General features: G+C 41.4%; 1 protein-coding gene across 1 annotated transcript; it reads left to right on the top strand.

Annotated features, from left to right (window-relative positions):
- The first annotated feature begins 3049 nt into the window (after positions 1-3049).
- Positions 3050-5524, top strand: foxi2 (forkhead box I2). Its single transcript, XM_069160603.1, has 2 exons — positions 3050-3680; positions 4635-5524. Exons 1-2 carry the CDS (start codon positions 3050-3052, stop codon positions 5222-5224), a joined length of 1221 nt encoding a protein of 406 aa, XP_069016704.1. The 3' UTR covers positions 5225-5524.
- Positions 5525-22413: the final 16889 nt, after the last annotated feature.

Below are 22413 nucleotides of genomic sequence, written 5' to 3'. Positions count from 1 at the left end.
CATACGTGAACATAAGCAATAATGAGAAAACTTCATTTTAAATTCAAATTTTTCCCATTTTCTTGGACTAGGAATAAAAGGAAACCTTAAATACTAACTTTTAAAAGTGCAGTCTCATCTGTGCAGAATAGGAAAGCCAGTAAATTAACATGCAAACTAAATCATTAATAATACATCACGCAGACAAACCGCAGGGGTCGAGTGCTTTTAATTTAGATGTTATTTTAATGTTCATATTGCTCGGATCAGATCATCAGGTTCATCAGGAGTCATTTGCTGCACCTGTGATGTTCTTCCTCACCTGTTGACAATCAGCCTGATGGGAGGTGATATGAAGAGGTTGGTTTTGGGTGTTTGTTTTGGGCCCAGGTTTTTTTTTTTTTTTGGTCATTTTGATAGACTTAATGGTCAGCTGTTGGGAGTTTTACTTCCACATCCACCCACAGCCCTAATTTATTCCTTTTTCTTCTTCTTGTTAGTTTTCCAACTAGCAACCCCTGTTAACCATCTTTTCTGTTTGTGAAAATGAACACACAATAAGTTTCTGATTGCTGGTTTGTTCTGGTTTGCTTGTAGGTAGTTGGTAGTTGGACTTAATCCTCCTCAAACACCATAAAAACTACCATCTCAGTGCTCTGAGAGGCTTTCTTTATGTGTATGTATGCTGGGGTTTGGGCCACCCACTCATGCTGTGATATTCCAACTCATCAAACCTGCTGACATGCTGGTTAACACACTACAAACTAACTGCAGTCAAACATTGTTCAGACACACTGAAACTTTTTTTTCACCCAAATGTCTCCAAATATGTCAGGCTGAATTTTAGAGAAATATGTGTAAAAATAAGCTCAAGAACAATTTTTATTTGATGGACTGAGACAAGAACATGAAGTCTGAGTGTTTCTAATCAGTATAATTATATAACTTCAGCTCAGAGTTGCAATAATCATCAATACTTTCAGACAGTGTGAAATAATGTGATTTGAACTACTACTTAAGGCTATAATGGACAGGAGTAGTCTACTCTCTGAAGGCTAATTTACTTGCAACTCTTAAAAAAAAAAGAAAGTAATATATTTGTCTGTGATTACCGAGCAAACTCCATCTACTGATTTAAAATCTGAAATGTGGTAGAAAACTCTGTAAAAAGGTGCTAATTGCAGTTTGATTTAAGATCAACACACAAAACTATAAAACTCTACATCTAAAATATATCAATTTATTTGAAGTTCACCTCATTGAAAACTTAAAAACACTTAAAACACAATAAAATTATTTCAAATCCGGATACAAAACAGTTTCATTTTTCCATAAAATCAAAAAACAATCTTGAAAATGTCAGACTTCCTTTGATGGAAAGCTACAAAGCAAACAGCTGAAATTTCTCCAGACACCTTAATTAGCCACAAAACCAAGTTTCAAACTCTTCAAAGAAACTGATTTGTAACTTGTGGCCTCAGGATGAGCAGGTCAGGATCGTCAGAATAATTTTCTGCTGAGACCTTTTGACAGTTCACAATATTAATACATGGAGTGTAACTGCAGCCTTTGATGGTGCAGGTAAACACAAACAGCAAGTTCTCCATGAATCAAAGTAGCACAAATTTCACAGTCATCTCGTCGTGGAGCCACATCACACGAATGAACGTGATTTCTAAATAAGGTTTATTCATGTATGACTAAATTCAAACCAGGCAGCAAGTGAAACGGTCCAAATGAACTCGAGATGCAGCAAAGATATCTCACTAAATTAAGATGATCTGATCACACAGAACGGAGAGGGTTTCACAAACCCTCACCCTAGTTCAACACGAATAAGGGATTTATTTTGCATATTTGGTCTCTAAAAAAGTTTAATTTTTTTTTTTTTTTAATGAGGCCACAGCCTGCTGCACATGAAGTGTATTTTCATCCTCATGCCTTCCATTGCTTCTTTGCTGTACAAATGGTGTGACGTCATGTTCTTGTCTGTACAGATTTGTAATGATGGATTGTTAGTTAAACTTATTAGGTCAGTTTATTTATATGGCACATTGTTGACCAAAGGGCTGCACAAACACATCAGAATGAAAACACAACATTTAGAATTACAACAGATGAGGCCATCGGATAGTACTGCCTTTAATACTGTCAGAAAAATAGGATTAAAAGTTAAAAAAAAAAAAAAAACATTTTAAATGGGCCTAATCTGAAAATGTTCTGGAGAATATGTTTTATTGTGGGATGTTTCATGATTGCACAGCTGCTGTGGATTAGATAGCACGGTTGGTAGTTTCCCCTTTCCAATTATTATTGAATGATCCAACAACAAGTCTCTGCCACATTTGTCAGTTTCCACTGAGGAGGGACAGAAAGCAGCTCAATATACAGACGGATTTCTTTCTCTCAGGTGGCAAACTCCCAAAATTAAATTTGGGGAAATGTATTCACTACTATAAGTGTATTAAGTATACTTGTGCTTCATAAGGACCTTTTTGACACCAGTTCCCATCAGTATAATTTAAATATCAGGTTGAATACTGAATAATAATGACTGGGAGAAAAAAATTAAACCAACTTTTACTTTGGATAAAAGTTCTGAAAGTTAAAACTTCCCTCAAACTGAAACAGTGACTGAGATCTTCTATAACAGCTGCAGGTGTGAGAGGAGGCCCAGAAACCTCGTCTTCTTCCTGGACTGAGTCAGTGTGTTGTTTGAGGACTGAGGTTAAACCATCACAGCCTCCGTCCCTCAGAGAAAATGTGAAGCCAGCAGGCGTCTGTTGTGCCTCTGCAGGAGGTTCTGACAGGGGAAACATTTGGGGAAACCACTGACCCGCTCTCAGCTGAATGAGGCACAGCGTGACCACGCCCCCTCTCAGCCGGTGTGTGTGTCTATTGGCTGTTGGGGCTTATGTGGTGTCTGGATGTGGCTGCTGTCGAAGGGTTTATACTATTAAAACTCCCCGAACTGCTCCATCCTCCCTGACACTTGTTGCTGCCGCCTGCTCACCGGGAGAGGCCACCTGAACCGCTTCAGCGTTTCCTTTGGGATTTCCCGCGGGGAGTGATGAACTCCATCGACCCTCAGTCCCATCACCAGCACCACCACCAGCAGCAGCAGCAGCAGCAGCAGCACACCTCCCCGACCGTCGGCTCTCTCCCACCCAAAGGCGCCCAGGAGGCCCCGGACATGGCCGCCGTCTACTGCGACAACTTCAGCAGCATGTACCACCAGCAGAGCCTCCAGGGCGCGCAGAGACCCGCCGGCTACGGCCTGGGGGACTACGCGTCGTCCCCGAACCCGTACCTGTGGCTCAACGGGCCGGGCGTCAACTCTTCCGCGTCCTACCTGCACGGTAACAACCCGGCGTCGTTCATCCCGCCCTCCTACGGCTCCCAGCGGCAGTTCCTAACGAACTCACCTGGGTTCGGCGGGCCCGACCTGGGCTGGCTGTCCATCGCCAGCCAGGAGGAGCTGCTGAAGCTCGTGCGTCCGCCCTACTCCTACTCCGCGCTCATCGCCATGGCCATCCAGAATGCGCACGAGAAGAAGCTGACCCTGAGTCAGATCTACCAGTACGTGGCCGACAATTTCCCCTTTTACAAGAAGAGCAAAGCTGGCTGGCAGAACTCGATCCGGCACAATCTGTCTCTGAACGACTGCTTCAAGAAGGTGCCGAGGGACGAGGACGATCCAGGTACCGTGAACGCACCAGAAACACATCATCTTGAATTATATGTGGTCTGTTGCAGGGAAATCTTATTGAAGCTGAATTGAATAGGAAATTTAGTCAGCATAAATTAAACTGACTGTTATTTAAAGCTTTAAAATGGAACATAAATGAATGGTGATGATGAATTAAACTCACTAAATTTGGGAGTTTTACTTTATTACAGTTTTCATAAATGGAGCCTCATCAGTTATATTAGTGGTTAGTCTTATCAACTCCTAAAAATGTTTACAAAAAAATCTGACTTGAACTGATAATATATTTTATAAGCAGGAAGTTATTAAAATATTATTCAAGGAGACACTGAGCTGTAAAAAAAAAAAAAAAAAAAGGGGGAGCCTTCATTGGATGTATTTTTATGGAGAAAAATTCATAGAAATTATACAGCATTATATTTAAACACAATGAAACATACAAGTTGATTACTGTTATTATGTAGTGCAGATATATATATCTGATGATATTACTTGAATATGGAAGGTTTTTTTTTCTCTACAAAATCATGCATGGATTGGACTCAAAAATGACTGGAATGTTGTTTTTAATTACAACCTGTTCTCCAGTCAGCTGCAGGAAAGGTGACGTAAATCTGCAGAGATTCCTGTAATGCAGAAAAACCTTAAAACCATTTTCCAAGAAACTATAAATTCAGAAAACATTTGTTCTGTGGGATTTTTTTGCTTATGTTGAAAGTGTGTGATAAATGTGTGCCATGTCAGATTTCTGCAATTGAGCTTAGTGCTTTGATTTGTGGAGTCATATTTTGATAGGAAAATGCTGAAAATTGCACCAACAGAACAAAGAAATTGAGGGTTTTATTTAGACAGTAAAATTTAAGAATATTGTTCTGTACAATATACATCAGATAAAGTTTTAATTAACCAAAACTGAACTAATTAAATTCTTTATTCCTACCAACAGGAAAAGGAAACTACTGGACACTGGACCCAAACTGTGAAAAGATGTTCGATAATGGAAATTTCCGCCGGAAAAGGAAAAGACGGTCGGATCCAAGCAGCGCTGGAGGAGCAGCAGCAGCGGTAGCGGGGGCCACGAAGGTGGAGGACGGCAGGCCGTCAGTGGCGGCCCCCCTGAAGCCCTCAGACAGCCCTCCGCTCCTGGGGCCGTCCTCCCCGGAGATGGAGTCGATGAACGAAAACCACAAGAGCTCATCGTCATCGTCGCCGCCCGGACATGCCTCCGCCACTCCGTGTTTCAATAACTTTTACAGCAACATGTCCGCACTCAGCTCGGGGGCCCCCGGCCGACAGGGGTCCCTCGGACTGGTTAACGAGCTGTCGAACAGGAACATAACGGCCCTGAGTCCGTACCACCCGAACCACGGCGGGCAGGACTCGGCGGCGTCGGACCACGGCGAGGGCTTGCATTTCAACCGTGGAGTGTACTACAACACTTTTGGCGGCGGGCAAAGCGGACAGTTCAACAGTCACTTCTACAACAGCTTCAGCGTCAACAGCCTGATTTACCCCAGAGAGGGGGCCGAGCTATAGGAGCCGCTTCGCCCACAACGCCACACTGCTGACCTGCTCCTCGAATCCTCACTGAAAACTCTCACACATGCATCTGATTCTGAGAGGTCTGAGTACAGGCAGCCTCATACAGCCTCATGCAGCCCCGGCACCAAAAACAAAACACGTCCTGCACTCGTCAGCTCACCACAGAGATTAAAGAGCATATATAAGGATTTTTGGTAATTGAATAAACTTTCCAATAGTGGAAATATCATCCAGAAAGCCAAACAAAAAATGAGCACTTATATTTCCTTTCTAACTGAAACTTACAAAGTAAAAAACCCCACTGAACACTTATATTTTTCTATATATTTTATATTTTCCCTATTTGCTTTGAGTCAAAACCACTCTTTCACATCCAAGATGTTAATATGCATTTGATATTTTTGCCTTTTTTGCCAAATGTTTTTTGGAGCGGGCAAAATTTTTCAAACAGTTTCTTCCTGAATAAACCCAAATCTGCCAAAGTTGCCTTCGGGAGTCCGTCATTACCTCAAAAACAGCGATCAAATGAGATAAAAGTTCCCTGCTGACGGGTTTCTATCTAGACGAATGCAGTAATAATTGATTTAACACATATGAACACAAAAAAAAAAAGGGCTTGCCTTATTTTTATATCCTCCATGTTGACTGAAACCACAGCACTAAGGCTCATGTAAATACATGTGGACTTGATAAATGTGTATTTTTGTAAATTATAAAAAAAAAGAATAGTTTGTGACTATTTATGCTATTTATGCTAATAGGCATTTTTCTACTGTTGTCTAGTTTGATTCAAGCAGAAGTGAATATTAGCTGACAAAATGCACCGAAAACAGTATCACTAAAGCTCAGATGTCATAAAAAATATATATAAATACCTATATTACAAGCTATATCCTTTATCATGGTTACTCTCAGGATTCAGTGTGACAATCATTGAATGGCTTTTGTATCTACTTATTGTCTTTTTTTTTTTTTTTATCTTTATACAGTACACACGGCTTCCAGGCAGTTTCAACTGTGATCATAAATAAATATTATGTGGTCTCTATATTGTATTGTCATGCATCCTTTTTAAACATCAAAGGTTTTTCAGGGCTTTATTATAATTTCCATTCCCATGAATTTTCTTTAATCTCATAATCTATTACTTCTACTCCATTTCAGCTCCATGCAACCTCATATAAACCTCAAAGAAAATCACTCTGGGCTTTTTTAGCGTGACCAGAATAATCTTTAAAGTATTTTAAAGTACTTTTAAGTGCATCCTACACACTAAAATCAAGGGTTGGCAGGAGAATTAAAATTTTTGGATTTTTACTCGGTGTTCATAATTCCTCTTTTTTATTCTCCTTTCAATAAGACATCTTTTGTTTCTCGCTGCCTGACCCCGGCTTTACTTTTTGAGTGAAGTGATTGAAGATCGAGTTTGCATCCAACTAAAACCAGCTTCTTTTATTCTATGAAGTCGGTTTTTCCTGCTGTAAAATCAGGGATTCGTGTTCGAGGAGTGACGTTACTCCCAGAAGATGATCGGAAAACATTTTTAGGAGGCGTTCACACTTTTGATTTCTGTGGATAGAAAGTGGGAAGATTTCCACTTACGCTGGTTGATTGCCTTACCTGTCACCTGTGACACTGTTTTATGGACTTAATTAAAATGACAGCAAACGTTATGATAAACACAAGGAAAGTTCACTGTCATGCTTTGTTTTACGGATCAGTAATTTACATCCTAGTTTCCTAGAAATAACTTCACAGTTTGGTAATAATTATAGAATACATTATTTGAATAATGGCCAGCTAAACTTGTAATATGTGAAATGTGCAGGAAATCAGAGAATAACGTACATGGAGAATTAAATGTAAGTAAAGGGTTAGGGTTTCCCAAATAAATAAGATATCTCTGTCACATACATTTTCTAAGCACGCTCTATATCAATGTCCCATTTTTTGATAAATAATCACAATTTAAAAATCATCTAAAATTGTTTGAAAAATTGTTTGAAAAGTTTCTCAAAACATGACCTTGCATGAGATTTTGACACCAACGATTCGTTTCTTATATTTTTAACGTGCTTATATCATTTCTAAATTGAAAAATTAATTTTAATTAATTAATTTACTCCTGAATGCCACACACAGTTGAGCTTTGCCAAGAAAAGTTTTGGCCCAAAAATTTGGAAAGTTCAAGTTTGGATCTGAGCCAAACTCTCTGCAAAGACTCAGCAGTCAACAAACGTCTTGACACAGAAAACGGTAAAACAATAGAGCCATTGTCCGCCGTCCTTCATGCAGATACCCATGTCTCAATTAGGGGCTCTCTGAAGAGAGGTGAAGATATCCCCCTTAGACCAATGGGATTTGAGCATCTCTTTTGTCTCCGTTCTCTGGCAGTGTTTGCCCCAAATCGAGAGGAGGCCATCTTGCTTTGTTCTGGTTACGAGACGACACATCAAGAAGTTCCCTCTGCAAATATTTTGCCACCCAGCGTGCAGATCAGGCACAAAGTTTTGATGATTTATGTAGTTTTCACTGTTTATAATTCACACCATGCATGTGTCCAGGTACTTAAGCACTGTCCCATGAAACTGATATGATGGTACTTTCCCTTTATCCTGAATTTGTCTCTGTTTCGTCCCTTGGATTTATAAGAATTTTGGCAAACTAATAAGCATCTATATTTTTCTTTTGCATAATTTGTATTTACCAGAGAATCAAAATATAGTTGCAAGGAGAAAAAAAGAAAACAGTAATATGAAAACAGTAAAACATCGTTTAAGGTATTTCACCCCATGCACTCATATGACCCCTGTTTAATTAATCATATTTTGACCGACTAATTAAGGCCTTTAAATTTAGCTCTTTATTAAAACAGCTACAAAGCCAAAGAGTTACTGTGATCTAATTTGTTGAAGCGCCCAAACTTAATACTCAGAATATGGATCAGTTTGCATGTATTTGATCACATTTAAGACATTGTGCTGATGTCTGATGCCGCGATGAATGACTCCCAAGCGACAATCGGATGACCCTGTAGATGTCACACTCGTTTGTGTGCGTCGCACCGGCGGTTCCAAAAACTTTTCCACTCTGGCAGGCTGCACCAGTGCTGCGTGGTGAATGAAGACACCGCTGCCAAGTGTGAACTTCTCCATTAGAGAGGATTCACTGACCCGGGCTCTGTTCGATCGCCTTCTATTACGCCTGGAACACCGGGCACCCGTCCTAATTTGGCATTCGCACGGCTCTATCGGGTGACATTTGAAAAGCGGCATTGTTGGAGTGGGTGGGAAGCAGTTTGGACTGCTGGTGCTATTTTGATCGGTGACTGTATACTGTAGGTTCATGCCCTGAAATGCCCCCCCCCAAACCCAAATTCTTCCTCCGATAATGGCTAGGGATGAAGTGACGCCCGACTAATGAGAGACATCTTCGGTGGAGCAGAGAAAGCAGCTGTCAGCATGTTTCACATGAAAGGCAGCAGATCAACTTCATCGAGGACCCCTGACTGGGATGTAAAATCAGGACAGCAGAGTGTTGTCGTGTCCGAGCGGCTGGCTCAGTTCAGGTGACAGGAACAGCAGCGTCCTGAAATTATCCACAAAGACAAAGCAGATTTGAGTCAAATCCCCCCCCAAAAAATTGGTATTTCATTTGATTAAAGAATATAATCACACATAAAATCGTCATTTGAGGTGACTGACGGTTTATTCGATCTTAAATGCGTGAAGAACACGTACATAAACAGAAGGAGGTCACGTAATGGAAGTCATGTGACAAAAGTCACTCGACGAAGGTAATGAGATCTGAGTTCTGATCCTAACCCAGGTTTGTTTTTCATAACCCTAAACTAATGTTTTGCTCAGAGCTCGCCATGTTGCACCGCCATGTTTCTACAGTAGCCCAGAAAGGACAAACCAAACTGTGATTATAGGGAGGAACATTTTTGCGAGTTCCACGGCAACCATTGTTTCTCCAACAAGCTTGGCGATCAATTGGTGGCAATCTGCAACCCCACCACTAGATTCCACTGAATTCTGCACGATGTTTCTTTAAGAATTTTGGTCATCCTCCCTTAAAACCGTATTGATAGTCTTGAGCAAACAGCTTAATATGACCCATATTTACATTTTCTGCAACCTCCAGTGATCATACTAATTATGCAGGGAGAAAAGGAGGAAGCCAGATGATGTAATATAAAGAGTGACAGAGTCTAGAAGGAGGTTGGGGGACAGTTGGATGGGTCAAACTCAGGACTGTCAACCAGGAGACTGCTTTGACTTTTTGACTTATTTGAACTTGCGTACATACATTCGTACTTTCTTACATAACAGACCTTGATCTTTTCTGAAACCTAACCAAGTCTGTTTGGTACCTAAATCTAACGAAACTGTGACTATTTCGCATCGTTAACCACCTTGTTACCGTGGTGACAGATGTCTGGGACACCTGTTGATTGTACTCTACAACAGTCACGTTGTTTGGTGGATGACCTGTGCTAGTATAGGTACATGAGCATGTTAGTTTATATATACTGTTTTGGGAGTGAATGGAAATGGACCTTTGTTGTCATTTCGGTATGAGGATGTGTTGTAAGATTTGATTTGTTGCATGTCCTTGGTGGAGCTCAGAGATATGTGTTACTTGTGATGAGCTTATAAACAGACTGTGTACCCGCTCTGTTCAGTGAAGCTTCCTCTGTTGTGCGTAACTGTTAACACAAGTATAACAGAGCAGTATAAGGCAAGACGGAGAGAGGGCTGAGTGTGTCGGAAAACATCTTGATGGGTTGTGTCCGGGAAGGAGGTTGGAGAGGGTTGATAGTCGGGGTGGCTCGGGGGGGTCCAGAGTGCGATTTGATCCTGGAAGGCTCAATTAAGTGGTTCGTTTACCCCTCGTGTGGAGCTGGTGAATTGGAGCCAGGTCAGCTCCGGGTTGAGGTGTTGTTCATTATTTTTCCGCCTGTCGGATCCCATGAGCGGCGGCGGGAGACGGTGGCTGCTCGGCGGCCGAGGAGCAAAGGGCCTGCCGGTGGGGTACGTCAAACACACTCAAAGCCTCTCCCCTCGCCGGGGGGATTATGATCAACAAAGCATGTCCCACACCTGCACCGGCCAGCACAATGGAAACTCCGCGGGCCAATGGAGATGCGGGGAGAGAGCAGTTATTAGAGGCCCCCACCAATGAAATGGATTACATTAACCCCTTCTGTTGTTCTTCCTCCTGGAGCTTAAACATCGAACTGACAGACTCCACATCCAATTGAGAAAAATCCCAGTAACACTTTGGTACTATAGCTTTATTACACTTTATCCACCAATGGGGAAGTGCTGCGTCTCCACTGATGACTCGATCAAGTGCTGTAAGCCCTCGGACAGCTGTTTACTACTTGTTGTTGTTTACTGTAACAAAATGAGAAGCGAAGGACACAACAGGCTTCAGTTTTACTGGTAATAAACAAGATAAATCCATCATTCAAAACAGACAAGACAACACAGCATTTTTGACGACTGTTTCAAATATATTTTTTACTCGCATGTACTTTATAATCTCCAACAGGAGATAGTCAACAACATGTCAGAAGACGTACAAAGGTTACTCATTGTTTAAAGGGTGGAGTTAATCACAGTGAGGCTGTGTGGACAATGAGAGCCAGTATGATGCAGGGATGTGATTATAAATCATTTTAAAGTGAAGATAATCCCATTCATCTTGAAAAGTTAGTTTAATGGTTCTTCAGGGAGGATGGAGACAGTGGTTGTAGTTTGGTCACATGATTTCTAAATACGCTGCTTCCATGTTTGTGATTGATTACAAACTTGGTGAGCATGTAGATATTGGTTCAGTTTTGTTGATGCTGAGCTACAACTGTCTAAAAAAAAAAAATCACTGCTTTCTATTTACATCCTAACAAAGCCCAATGAGTGCTGGGCAATTAACCATTTTGAAGCATCCAGTTTGGCATTTTGGCCGTCACCATCTTGTTTTTTGGGGTTTTTTTGGTGACAGAAGTGACCATATTTGGAGGAGCTGGAGAGAAACAAGGGTTGGATCTGACTCATAAATCTGGCTGAGTGTAAAGACACTATCCCTGCCCAACTATATTGGCAACCTGACTGCAACCCAGGGGTGTCAGTCAAACCAGGCACACCCCCCAACCATGCCTCTCTCTGAGGCCAATGATGCAATCTATTATACAGTTAAAAACAAGAACATTGATCGGAAAGAGCCAATGACACCATAAAGACTTTTGGAACACATTTATTTTTATGCTTTTTAAATGGGACTCTATTGGAGCCTGATTATTTTTTTGGAGCCAGCCCCTAGTGGCAATGGTATTGCAGTTTGAGGCACTTCCACTGCCGACCTGGACTCTACGTGCATTTTTATGGTCGATGACTATGAGGCAATGTTGGCAATGTGACTCGACTATTGTAACGGTGTGTTTACAGGTCTCTGTAAAAAGTCAACAGACAGCTGCAGCTGATTCAGAACGCTGCAGCTCGAGTCTTCACTAAGACTAAGAAAGTGGATCACATCACTCCAGTTCTGAGGTCTTTACACCGTCTTCCTGTCCAACAAATAATTGACTTTAAAATCCTGCTGTTGGTTCATAAAGTACTGAATGGTTTAGGGCCAAAATACATTTCTGATCCGTTGCGACCTTATGAACCATCCCGACCCCTCAGGTCGTCTGGGACGGGTCTCCTTTCTGTTCCCAGAGTCAGAACTAAACATGAAGAAGCAGCGTTCAGTTTTTCTGCTCCACATATCTGGAACAAACTCCCAGAAAACTGCAGGTCTGCTGAGACTCTCAGCTGTTTCAAATCAAGATTGAAGACTTTTCTGTTTGCTGCTGCCTTCAATTGAACCAGACTTAAGGATGTTGATCAATTTCCTGCATTTCTGCATTTTACTTCTGTATTCTATTTCTTAAACTGCTCTGCAACTTTTATTCTATTTTTAGCTTGTTTAATGTTTTAATGACTGTTTTTAATGTTTTGATCAATGTTCTTAATTGTTTTTAAATGTCCTTTTCTTTTGCCTTATGTTTTGATGCTTTTAATGGTTTTATGTGAAGCACTTTGAATTGCCTTGTTGAAATGTGCTTTACAAATAAACTTGCCTTGCCTTGCCTTGCCTTATAGTTTTCCTTTACCCATGAATCCCTTGTACATCTATTGAAAAGTTAATGGTTGTAACATGAAGAATATATTTATCTTTGCATAATAAACACCCATATTATTAAAGTCCATTAGGTCATCCCATTTAAGTGTTTGACGAGCCAACACGCTTGGTTAGAGGAACTCTGAAATGTGCATGTTGTCTGGGCCCAAAACCAGGAAGTTTAGGTGGTCAATGCACAACTTTTAGTGGATCAAATTAATATTGGAACGCAGATTTATTATTCTTTATACATTGATGATATGAACACATCTCTGTAGGTTTATAAACAAAGATTTGTTGCTTCACAATCTTTAGGAGCAAAATTAGGTGTGCTGTCTGATTCAGCTCAGGAGAGGACAGTTTGCACCATATGTTGCTCCAAATAAAACTTTAATGAGAGCATCATATTAAAAAGAAGTAGCGAAATGCAAGTAAAACAGAAATCTGCCAGCCTGCATGTTATTCCAACAAACTGCTTGCTGCCTGGATGGCAGGAAATCACTCTTTGAAAACCAGCAAAATTTGCTTTGTGGGTGAACAAACAGAAAACCAACAGCATGCTCCTTTTAAGCTCATTCTGCTTTAGCACTCAGTGTAATCTGCTCTGCGTAAGAGCATCAGGTGAGCTTAAACTTAAATGGTGCAGCGGCAGCCATGTGAAGTGAAAGTACTGTCATGTATCGGTGCAAATAAGAATATTCCTCCTCCATGTTCTCCGTGTCCCGTTTCTCTGACTGTATCAACAAGTAAACAGCGTTGTTTACCCATAACGGTGCGGCGGTACCGCAGCCCGCCAGTGTGTTTGGGGTTTTATTTCAGATGTGTTGTGGAGCAACAGAGCAGGAGGATACTCAAATATTTTCAACCAAGGAGGGTGTCAGTCCCCAGGGAACCCGTCATGGGCGAATTAGACCAAAGCTCAGAGGAATGTACATGGCTGCCCTCGTCCTCACCCCCCCCCCCACCCCCCGATACTCCCACCACACCCTCCTCACACACACACACACACACACACACACACACACACACACACACACACACACACACTCCCTCCTCTCTTTTCTCCTTTAATTGGGCCCATTCTCCTGGCACAACTCCAGATCACACTGTCACTTTACACTGCGTAATAAGCTATTAGCCCCGTCCGGACCGGGCTCCACCGCCACCCCACGCTAATCAGCATGGACGTGGTCATTGTGCGGGACTGGGGCTGAGGACAGCACAGTCTGGCTATTGTTGTTGCCCGGACCTCGGAGCCCTGGATGTCCATGGCCCCGGGTCGAAGTGGGATGAAGGGAGGGGGAGGAGGGGGAGGAGGAGGAGGAGGAGGAGGAGCAGAGGTAAACAGAGAGGGGAGATCAAGAAGAGGTGAACTCACTCTCACTGCCCCCCCAGGAAACAACAAAACAAACTGTAACACCTTCGCTTTGGCCATTTTGCTTTGACAAAAATATGACTTTCAGCCTCACCACAGAACAAAGGAGCACCTGTTAGAAAAATGGGAGCTGATACAACACATGGCAATAAAAAAAATGTCATTTATCATTTACATAATTTACCACCTTAATTTTGGCCACCTTCAGAAACTCTTCTGGACCTTAACTGGCATTTTTATATTAAAGAAAACACATTTTTCTGGTGATTTATGTGCAGTTTTCGCACTGGATTTGGTTTCCTTTTATTCTCATTTAATTTTTCTGTCATAGTCTGCAAAGTGTTGGCAACAAAGTGCAGAAAAGGCAGATGTGGGAGCAGCATGTTGGTGGTTTCTCTAACTTTTGACCTTCTTGGCGTATTTTTATTTTAAATTTTTTTTTCTACACACAATAAAATAATTAAAATATATCAAACAATAATTAATAGTTACCTTCTTTTAACAATTGACTTATTAATAAAATTTGCAATAGTTTAACTACTTTTATAAGTATTTCTTTGTTGCTGTCTTTGTCCAAAGTTGCAGATTTGTTAGTGATTTCTCTAACTTTGTACCTTCTTGGTGTATTTTTATTTTTGTGCACTGGGTTTTTAAACTTTTTCTATATACAATAAAATTATTTAAACAGTAATTAATGGTTAACATCTTTTAACAATTCACAATACTGAGAAAGTTAGCGACAAAATTTGCCATGTTTTTGGGTATTTCTTTGTCCAAAGCTGCAGATTTTGTTCGTGTTAACTGTCCACGACTCTCCTGCCACACTGACAGTAAAGTCAAGACCATGATGCTGCGTTTTCTTGTCTTAAGTTGGTCTGACATGTTTCCTACATGAGCATTCTGTTTTTCATTCCCTCCCCGTCTGAAATCTTTTTTGTACGTCACATCGCGACGCCCACTGGCCACTACGCCCTCGTAGACAGAAATTTTACAAACCTGTGATGCACTCTATCCACATACATGCGATTCATTTTCTGTATTAGACATATTTGTGCTCAAAAACTACCAGCAGTCTCCAGAAAATCTTTGCTCAGACTGTATTTGATGAGAGTGCTGCCTGATGTGGCTGAGAGGAAAACCTTCCCACACGGCGCCGCAGCTCTCATACAAGTCCTGACACCTCCAGGCTGAAAATAAAGGGGTTAGACGAGGCCTTGGCGCTGCAGCCTGTCTGAGGCGCTGATATTTGCACACAGCCTTGGCAGGCAGGAAGAAAGAGCCATATTTCATGTTGGGGATGTACAGACTTCACGCTCAGTGCCGAATGTCGATCACTCGTTTGTAGATTCTGAGCTGTTTGCTGCAGATCAAATAAGTCTGTTGATAGAAACCGTGCTTTAATGCAGGAAACTGAAATAGTGATGTTATTTTTTTAGGGTTTTATCTTGCAGGATGTCAGAGTTTGTACATGTTTCTGTGGATGTGTGTGTGTGTGTGTGTGTGTGTGTGTGTGTGTGTGTGTGTGTGTGTGGAGGAATGCTGGAGGGCAGGCTGGGACAGAGTTGTGAACAGGTGCATGATGGGGGGAGTCCAGAGAGGAGCCCCTGCGGTGCAGTATGAGATTGGTGTGTGTGTGTGTGTGTGTGTGTGTGTGTGTGTGTGTGTGTGTGTGTGTGTGTGTGTGTGTGTGTGGTTAGATGTCAGGGTGGGGGTCGATGGTCCTTACCTTCATAAACTTGAACAAAACTTCTTCACTTTGTGAAATAAAAGTCTCCCCCTCTTTTATTAACTTTAATTATTTTACTGAAAAAAATTGTTTGATTATTCAATCATTTTTATGCTTTTTTAAAAAAAACAAAAATAACATCAACCAAATCCATTTGTGCCATAAAATCTATGAATCTAAATCCTCCTTTTGCACTCGCACAAACACACACACACACACACACACACACACCCTTCCTCCCTCTAATCCAGCCCCCTCCGAGCCGAGGGTCCTTGGGAAAGGTTCATCCAGAGGGCGGAATCAGCCTCCATGGAAAAGAGCTGGAGAAGCATTCACTGAGATGGGGTGGTGTGGTCGGGGTGGGGTGTGTATGAGCGTGTGTATATATGTGTGTGTGTGTGTGTGTGTGTGTGTGTGTGTGTGTGTGTGTGTGGAGGGTTTGTTTAAGGGGCTGTGTGAGAGAGCATCACTCCTGATGGTTTTCAGATGGTGGTTTGTGTGTGTGTGTGTGTGTGTGAGAGAGTTAGTATGTCGGAGGTTCACTAGTTCTGAGGTTCCTCAACCACATTTGTCCGGGTTCACTGCCCTGCATGTCTGCTCAGAGGTCACGGCTGAGCTGGTCAACTCTTGGCTGAAGCAGCTGAATAAAACCACAGATTTTAGAGGGAAAGACGAAGAGATGTTGTCAAGAGGAACACTAAAAGATCATTTTAGCGGGTTGAAGAAAGGAATAATAACCGAACGTGTTGTGTGCAGTCATCTCTAACATTACTTTTTATCATTACCTCGTAATTTTTCCACACAGAAAATTAAATAGAACTAGAACAACAAAGGAATAAAAGCCAACATTTTTTAACCTTAGAGGTCCTCACAACCACAGTTGCCCATAAATAAAAAGCCCACCAAATGATTTTGTGAGTTCAATCCAATTAATTTATAGACATGTATATATAAAATTACCCCAAAGATTTTCCATAGAATAGTTTTGATCATAATTTTCTAATAAAGTAGAGCCATTGCTATCCACTTGTTGTGAAAATCATCAGAACAGCAAGTTGGCTTCACTATCTTTGATGATTTCATACAACTATTATTGTTTGCTGCTACGTTATGATGTAATCATTTGGTGCAAGAGCAGAGACACTTTTCAACCTCTACAAAGTCCAAATGCTGAATTCATGTCTCCTTAAAAAGGAAACCTAGGAGGTTGACGCTAAAGTATATTTACTGAAAATTATAAATCAAACTTTGTCTTCGCTTGCATGGAAAAAATATTTGGCTCATACTCGTCTACAAGGCAAAAAAATACCTTTTAAACGATTCACTTTTTGGAAGCTGCTGTGGAACGAGAGGCGGCAGCTGGGAGGTGAAGTGCCTTGCCCAATGGCAGCATAGTGGTGGTGATGAGAGAACCACCTGATGTTAGTTTGTGTAACTTCTACCCAGAGAGAGAGGGAGCAGTGTGTGCGTGCGTGTGTGTGTGTGTGTGTGTGTGTGTGTGTGTGTGTGTGTGTGTGTGTGTGTGTGTGTGTGTGTGTGTGTGTGAGTATATTGTTTACAGTTTACACAGCAGCACACTGGCAGGGCATCAAAACCATGTTGCTTTTTGTTATGAGGTAAACACAACCCCCAACCCTGAGGCAGGGCCGGGACAAACAGCAGAGCCGCAGGAAGCCGCCCGTCGTCCATGATACCCCGACACTCCGAACCTTCCAGGGGGAGGACGTTTCTTAGTCCGTGAACACTTGAGAGATTGTTTGCAGTTTTATCCTGGATGATGTCAGCATCATAAATATTTTATTCAAGCAGGAGACAGAATTAACTCCTTATTTTTTAGAATTATGCACATTTGTGTTTTGGATGCTCTGGAACGACCTGAGTATCACTTGTTCCGTTATGAAGCGTGCTAATTGTCTGGGACAGACTGAAGTCATGAACGATTGGACAGAAAGGGACTACTACTGCAAAACTCCATTTTTGCATGTTTTGCTCAATGTATGTTGCATTCAGGGACACTGGTGCCGCCTGTGTCACTGAACATCCAAACGCTGAGGAATGTTATTCTAGTGTGATGTTTTTATGTTAAGATTCACCCCAACAAGCCAGGAAAATATTGTATATGCCAGATGTTGCAGATCGATTATTGCTCAGAAGGTGTCGATGCAATGCAAAATATTGCAACGCCACAGGAATTTGCATTAAATCTAACTGTCCTCTTTATTTTTGTTTCTTGACACAAGGTTTGTCTGTAAACTAACATGATAATTGGGACGCTAACAGGTCGACTTTATGAAAAATAAAATTAGTTAGTCATCACTTTCTCAAACAAATCGGCTGTTTAATTCAGTTGAATAATTCTTTATGACTGCCAAGTTTCCCTTTCACATTTTGATGCATCTTTGTGTCCAAGCTAACATCGCCGGCGAACGCTCCAACGTTTGGATTCTCTGTGAATTTCTCGACCTGATTGAAACCCACAGAAAGGCCAAGAGGGTTCTGGTCTGGGGGTTTGCTTGTGTGTGTGTGTGTGTGTGTGTGTGTGTGTGTGTGTGTGTGTGTGTGTGTGTGTGTGTGTGTGTGTGTGTGTGAACCAAACGGGGGAGGAGAGCTGGAAAGCCCCCCCGGTGCAGGTGCAACCCAGGGCCATCCGCGTCGCTCCGTCAGCTTCGCACCGGGCCAGCGAGGGGTTCAGACGGCGCTGGAGGGGAGGGTGGGGGGGTGTTGGAGGGTGAGATCTTCTCACCCCGCTGGCCTTCTTCTGCGAAGCGGAGCTGGTAATTTGGACAGAAAACTGGATCGGTGCCCAGCGGCCCAGCGGAGCCTGGGCAGCGAGGCAGTGAAGCAGCCCACAGTCGGGGCTCGCAGCGGGGAAGTGGGGCTGAACTCAGGATGACCAATATGTTTTCATTCGTTCATTCATTCTGCTTTTCCTGAGATTGCCCCTTTCCCCCGCCCCACCCCACCTCCCACCCCACACACACACACATACATACACACACACACACATAACCCACCCCCCTTTTCTCCCCCCCACTCTCTCACTGTACTGATCCACTTTTCTGTGATCAGCTTAGTCTGTCTCTACTCCTGCGGACGCTTCATCGACTCCATTGTTAACGAGGCATTCCTGCAGAAATACACTTTATATTTGACCGTGTTTTTCTCTTTGAGAAGTAAAAGAAAAAATAAAGACATAATACAAACTGCATATAGTTAATACATATTTTTAAAGTATGTAACGTAAACAACCCGCTGGGCACCCATTTTTGCAGTAAAACAAGCTGTTTATCAAATATACTGAAGGTTTCCATGGCAGGAACCACAAACAAAATTCTGTTTCTGTTCATTAAAATGGGCAGAAATCTGAGCGGAACCTGCTGCTGTTTTTTTGTGACTGGGGAGACCATTTGGAACATGAACAGGCTGTTTTGACCATTTGAGGGCAGCAAAAAGAGATTTATTTGATCGAATTATTTTAAGTAAACTTCCTTTACATATTTAACTTTAATGTACCCAAAGGGATCTGACGTGTTGTACGGAACATTACGTAAAACTGCAGTATGAGAAGAGGCTGCAGCGCGTTATAAAGCTGGCAAACAGTTGCCTATTTCTACATCCAACAATAGTAGCCTGTTTATTTGAAGTCATGTTTTTTCCCACCTGATAAATATAATTTCACCAGTCACTCTCCTTTTCACCCTGTTTTGAGATATTTTGATGAAAACAGTTGCTTCCTGTTAGAATTCTATGTTGTTAGTCGTGTCTTGATTGGTGAAGCTTTAACCCCCAAAAAACAATAAAAATCAGACTTCTTATTTCAGTGTTCCCAGCTAACCTCTCACCTGTCATATTAAGCCAATCCAAAGCTAGGAGACCTTTTTATGGCTTCATATTATGTGCTACAAAGACCTGGGAAACATAAGAATGACAAATTTTCTTAAGCCCACTTTTAAAAAAGAACTTTTTTTTTTCTTTGTTTCAGCTGCAGAAGGCTGTAAACTCTCAGCAGATTACGTAATCCTCCTTTAAAACGCTGCTCTTTTTGTGCGTGCGTGCGTGTGTGTGTGTGTGTGTGTGTGTGTGTGTGTGTGTGTGTGTGTGTGTGTGTGTGTGTGTGTGTGTGTGTGTGTGTGTGTGTCTCAAACAGACGAGTGTTGTAGATTCACCTGCCAAGCGTTGTTAGTCAGTGTGAGGTCTACATCTGCCAAGGCAGGCACGGCGAGGTAATAGAAGGTAATGAAGTACCCCGTAATAGAGCATCACGGAGGAGGTAATTACAGTGAGGGAGCCTTTTTAAAGGCTTGTTTGTAATGATTCATGGTTGCACATAATGCAATTTTCCTGTCATCACTCACTGCTGCTCGCCTGGAACTGCAGGTAGCCTTCCTCTCACCTCGGCGAGGGGCATCTCTACTGTTTTAACCAGACACAAAAAAACAAACTTTCCATGAATTCGCCTGATGTTCTCTCTAATGGCTTCGCCATGTAGTTTCTGGTAGCAGCGGAGCTTCCGGCAGTAACCATCTCTTTCATCCCACCAAAAAGAGCTGCTTCCATGAATATTATCATTTGTTTCCGACAAATAAGAAAGATGACTCAAACGTACGATGTGACCCGTTTACTTCCAGTCAGCATGCGTGTGTGAGCACGCAGTTAGGAAGGAGGCATAAAGGAGGGATATCGAACCTTTTCGTGTTCACAATCGAGCAGATTCAGGTTAAAACAGCTCGGGATTAACAGACAGCCTGCAGAAAAAAATGGTTGATGATCATTCCTGCCCACTGCCATAAGACTTTACAATAACTCACCTCTGGCAAAATCCATCACAGTACAATAACACTGTTGACTGTGTTTCTTGGTTGCTTGTATATTATATATATAGATATATACTGTACTGTATGTGTATATATAGACATATATATATATATATATGTTGACTGTGTTTATTGGTTTGTTGTATATAATATATATAGATATATAATGTACTGTATATATACTGTATATACTGTGCATTTTATATTTTATATTTATATTTTTTACTGCTATTTACTGCTATTTTATTTTATTGCTTTTCTATTCTATTATTCTATTCTATTATTTTATTCTATTGTTTCTATTATTGCTTCTGTATGTATGCTGCTGTGGCGAAAAAATTTCCCCTCTGGGATTAATAAAGTATATACCTACCTACCTACCTACCATGATACACTTTTTTTTTTTTTTTTTTTTTTTTTTTTTTTTTAATGAAACTTTCTATTGTTTGTTTCTTTACAAACACAACAACTAACAAAAGGAAGAAAGGTGGACACATTTTTTTATATATTTGTTGAAATGCTAGTTTTTCAACAGATAAATAAATTATAAATAATCACAACTGTGAAAAGAAAGTGAGTTACTCAGATATAAGGAGAATTAGACACTAGATAATAAAACGCCTCCTTGTTTATTCAAATGAAAGTCGCTCAGTGGCTGAAAAAAGTTTCTAAATGTTCCACACATTCCCATAGTTTTTGGTTATATATTTTTGGGTTATATATCAGCCATATATCAAATAGGTCTGATAGACCTTTGAAACATTATTTGACTAAATGCATACAACGATAAAAAGAGTAGTTTGTCTTCACCTTTTGCTGCTCTTTGCTTTCCCTTTGCTAAAATATTCTAACCTCGAGATTCACATAAGATTAGTTCAGACCAAAAAGTCGTGATGATATGAAACTTGGAACTACTCGCAATCCGCTGGAAATTAAGCCTCAAAAAGATGCGTTTTTGGGGGCGTGTCTGTTTGATTGACAGTGTTTTGCAGTCACGTTTCTACTTGATGTGGGCGTGGCATAATGTCCTGGGCTTTCCAACCAGATCGAGTCAGATCCACCGCTCGCTCCTCCCCTGATTGTCCAAATATGGTCACTTCCTGCTCCAAACCGCTCTGAACTAGCGAGATGCCGAAATCTAAACTCGAGGCTTCATAACAGCTGTTCACAAACCAACGGGTGACATCCCTGTCGTTTGCTGCTTGGGCTAGACATCATTTTTAGCATCTTAAAACATGAATGACAACATTGACAGTGAGTTGCTTGCAACAATTGCATTTTTAGTCGTGATGAAACAGTGAAAGAGGGGGAGACATCTCCAATGCATCAACTGGAAGCTGGGACATACAGACGTGGCTGTTAGTCTGATAAATGGATTTGTATATCGTCTCTCTCTGAAGTCCAAAACTCATCTAACCATTTTGGTTTGTAACCGGCGTGACAAGCTCACTTTGCTATAAGCTGATTGGCTTTTGAAAGAAGTGATGTGCCTTAGCTGCTCTCTAAAACTACCCACTGGCGACTTGACAAGCTGAGTTGCAGGCAACACCGTCAGAGTCTGAGACGAACCAGTTCACACCGCTTCAAGTTTTCCAGCAACAATCTAAATCAGTTACACCTCACCTTCAATCTGTGATCTAAAACTGGGTTTTACTTGCTTTTCCCCAGATCTTTTAATGCCCTTGAACTTGCTTGAATGTCATTGCGTGACTTGAGGACTGAATGTCAGCAACATGACAACAAATGATACTTGAAGGTGTTTAGATACTTCAATCTTTACTGTACATTTACTGAAGAATATGGCTGCACGCTACAGAAAAAGTGCTTTTACAAGAACACTGAGTTCAGGATATTCCACAGTCTTGGGTTTCTGATCAAAGGACACTAATTGACAATAGTAGTAAAGCCTCCAGTGGGTGTAATTTTTCTCCCCTAAATTCCAGAAAAGTTCACGTTGGACTTTTTTTTATGTGGTTTTCATGTGATGTAGTTAAATCGGAGAAGCCATCATCTCTGCCCCTGAGTCATCTTAGTCAGTCTTGACAACTCTATAGGCCTATTTGTCACCACAAGAAAAGCCCCCACCTCCCCCCGCCTCCAC

This window comes from Embiotoca jacksoni, unplaced genomic scaffold, assembly GCF_022577435.1.
Source record: "Embiotoca jacksoni isolate LCO1_2020_lvr unplaced genomic scaffold, fEmbJac1.0.p SCAF_27, whole genome shotgun sequence".
NCBI lineage: Eukaryota > Metazoa > Chordata > Actinopteri > Embiotocidae > Embiotoca > Embiotoca jacksoni.
This window is presented reverse-complemented; position numbering and strand designations above follow the sequence as displayed.

Excerpts from the sequence above, each read along its gene's own strand:
- foxi2 (XM_069160603.1), top strand. The coding sequence starts at position 3,050 with ATGAACTCCATCGACCCTCAGTCCCATCACCAGCACCACCACCAGCAG. Across the intron at positions 3,681-4,634 it reads GAGGGACGAGGACGATCCAG|GAAAAGGAAACTACTGGACA; the intron begins GTACCGTGAACG and ends TCCTACCAACAG.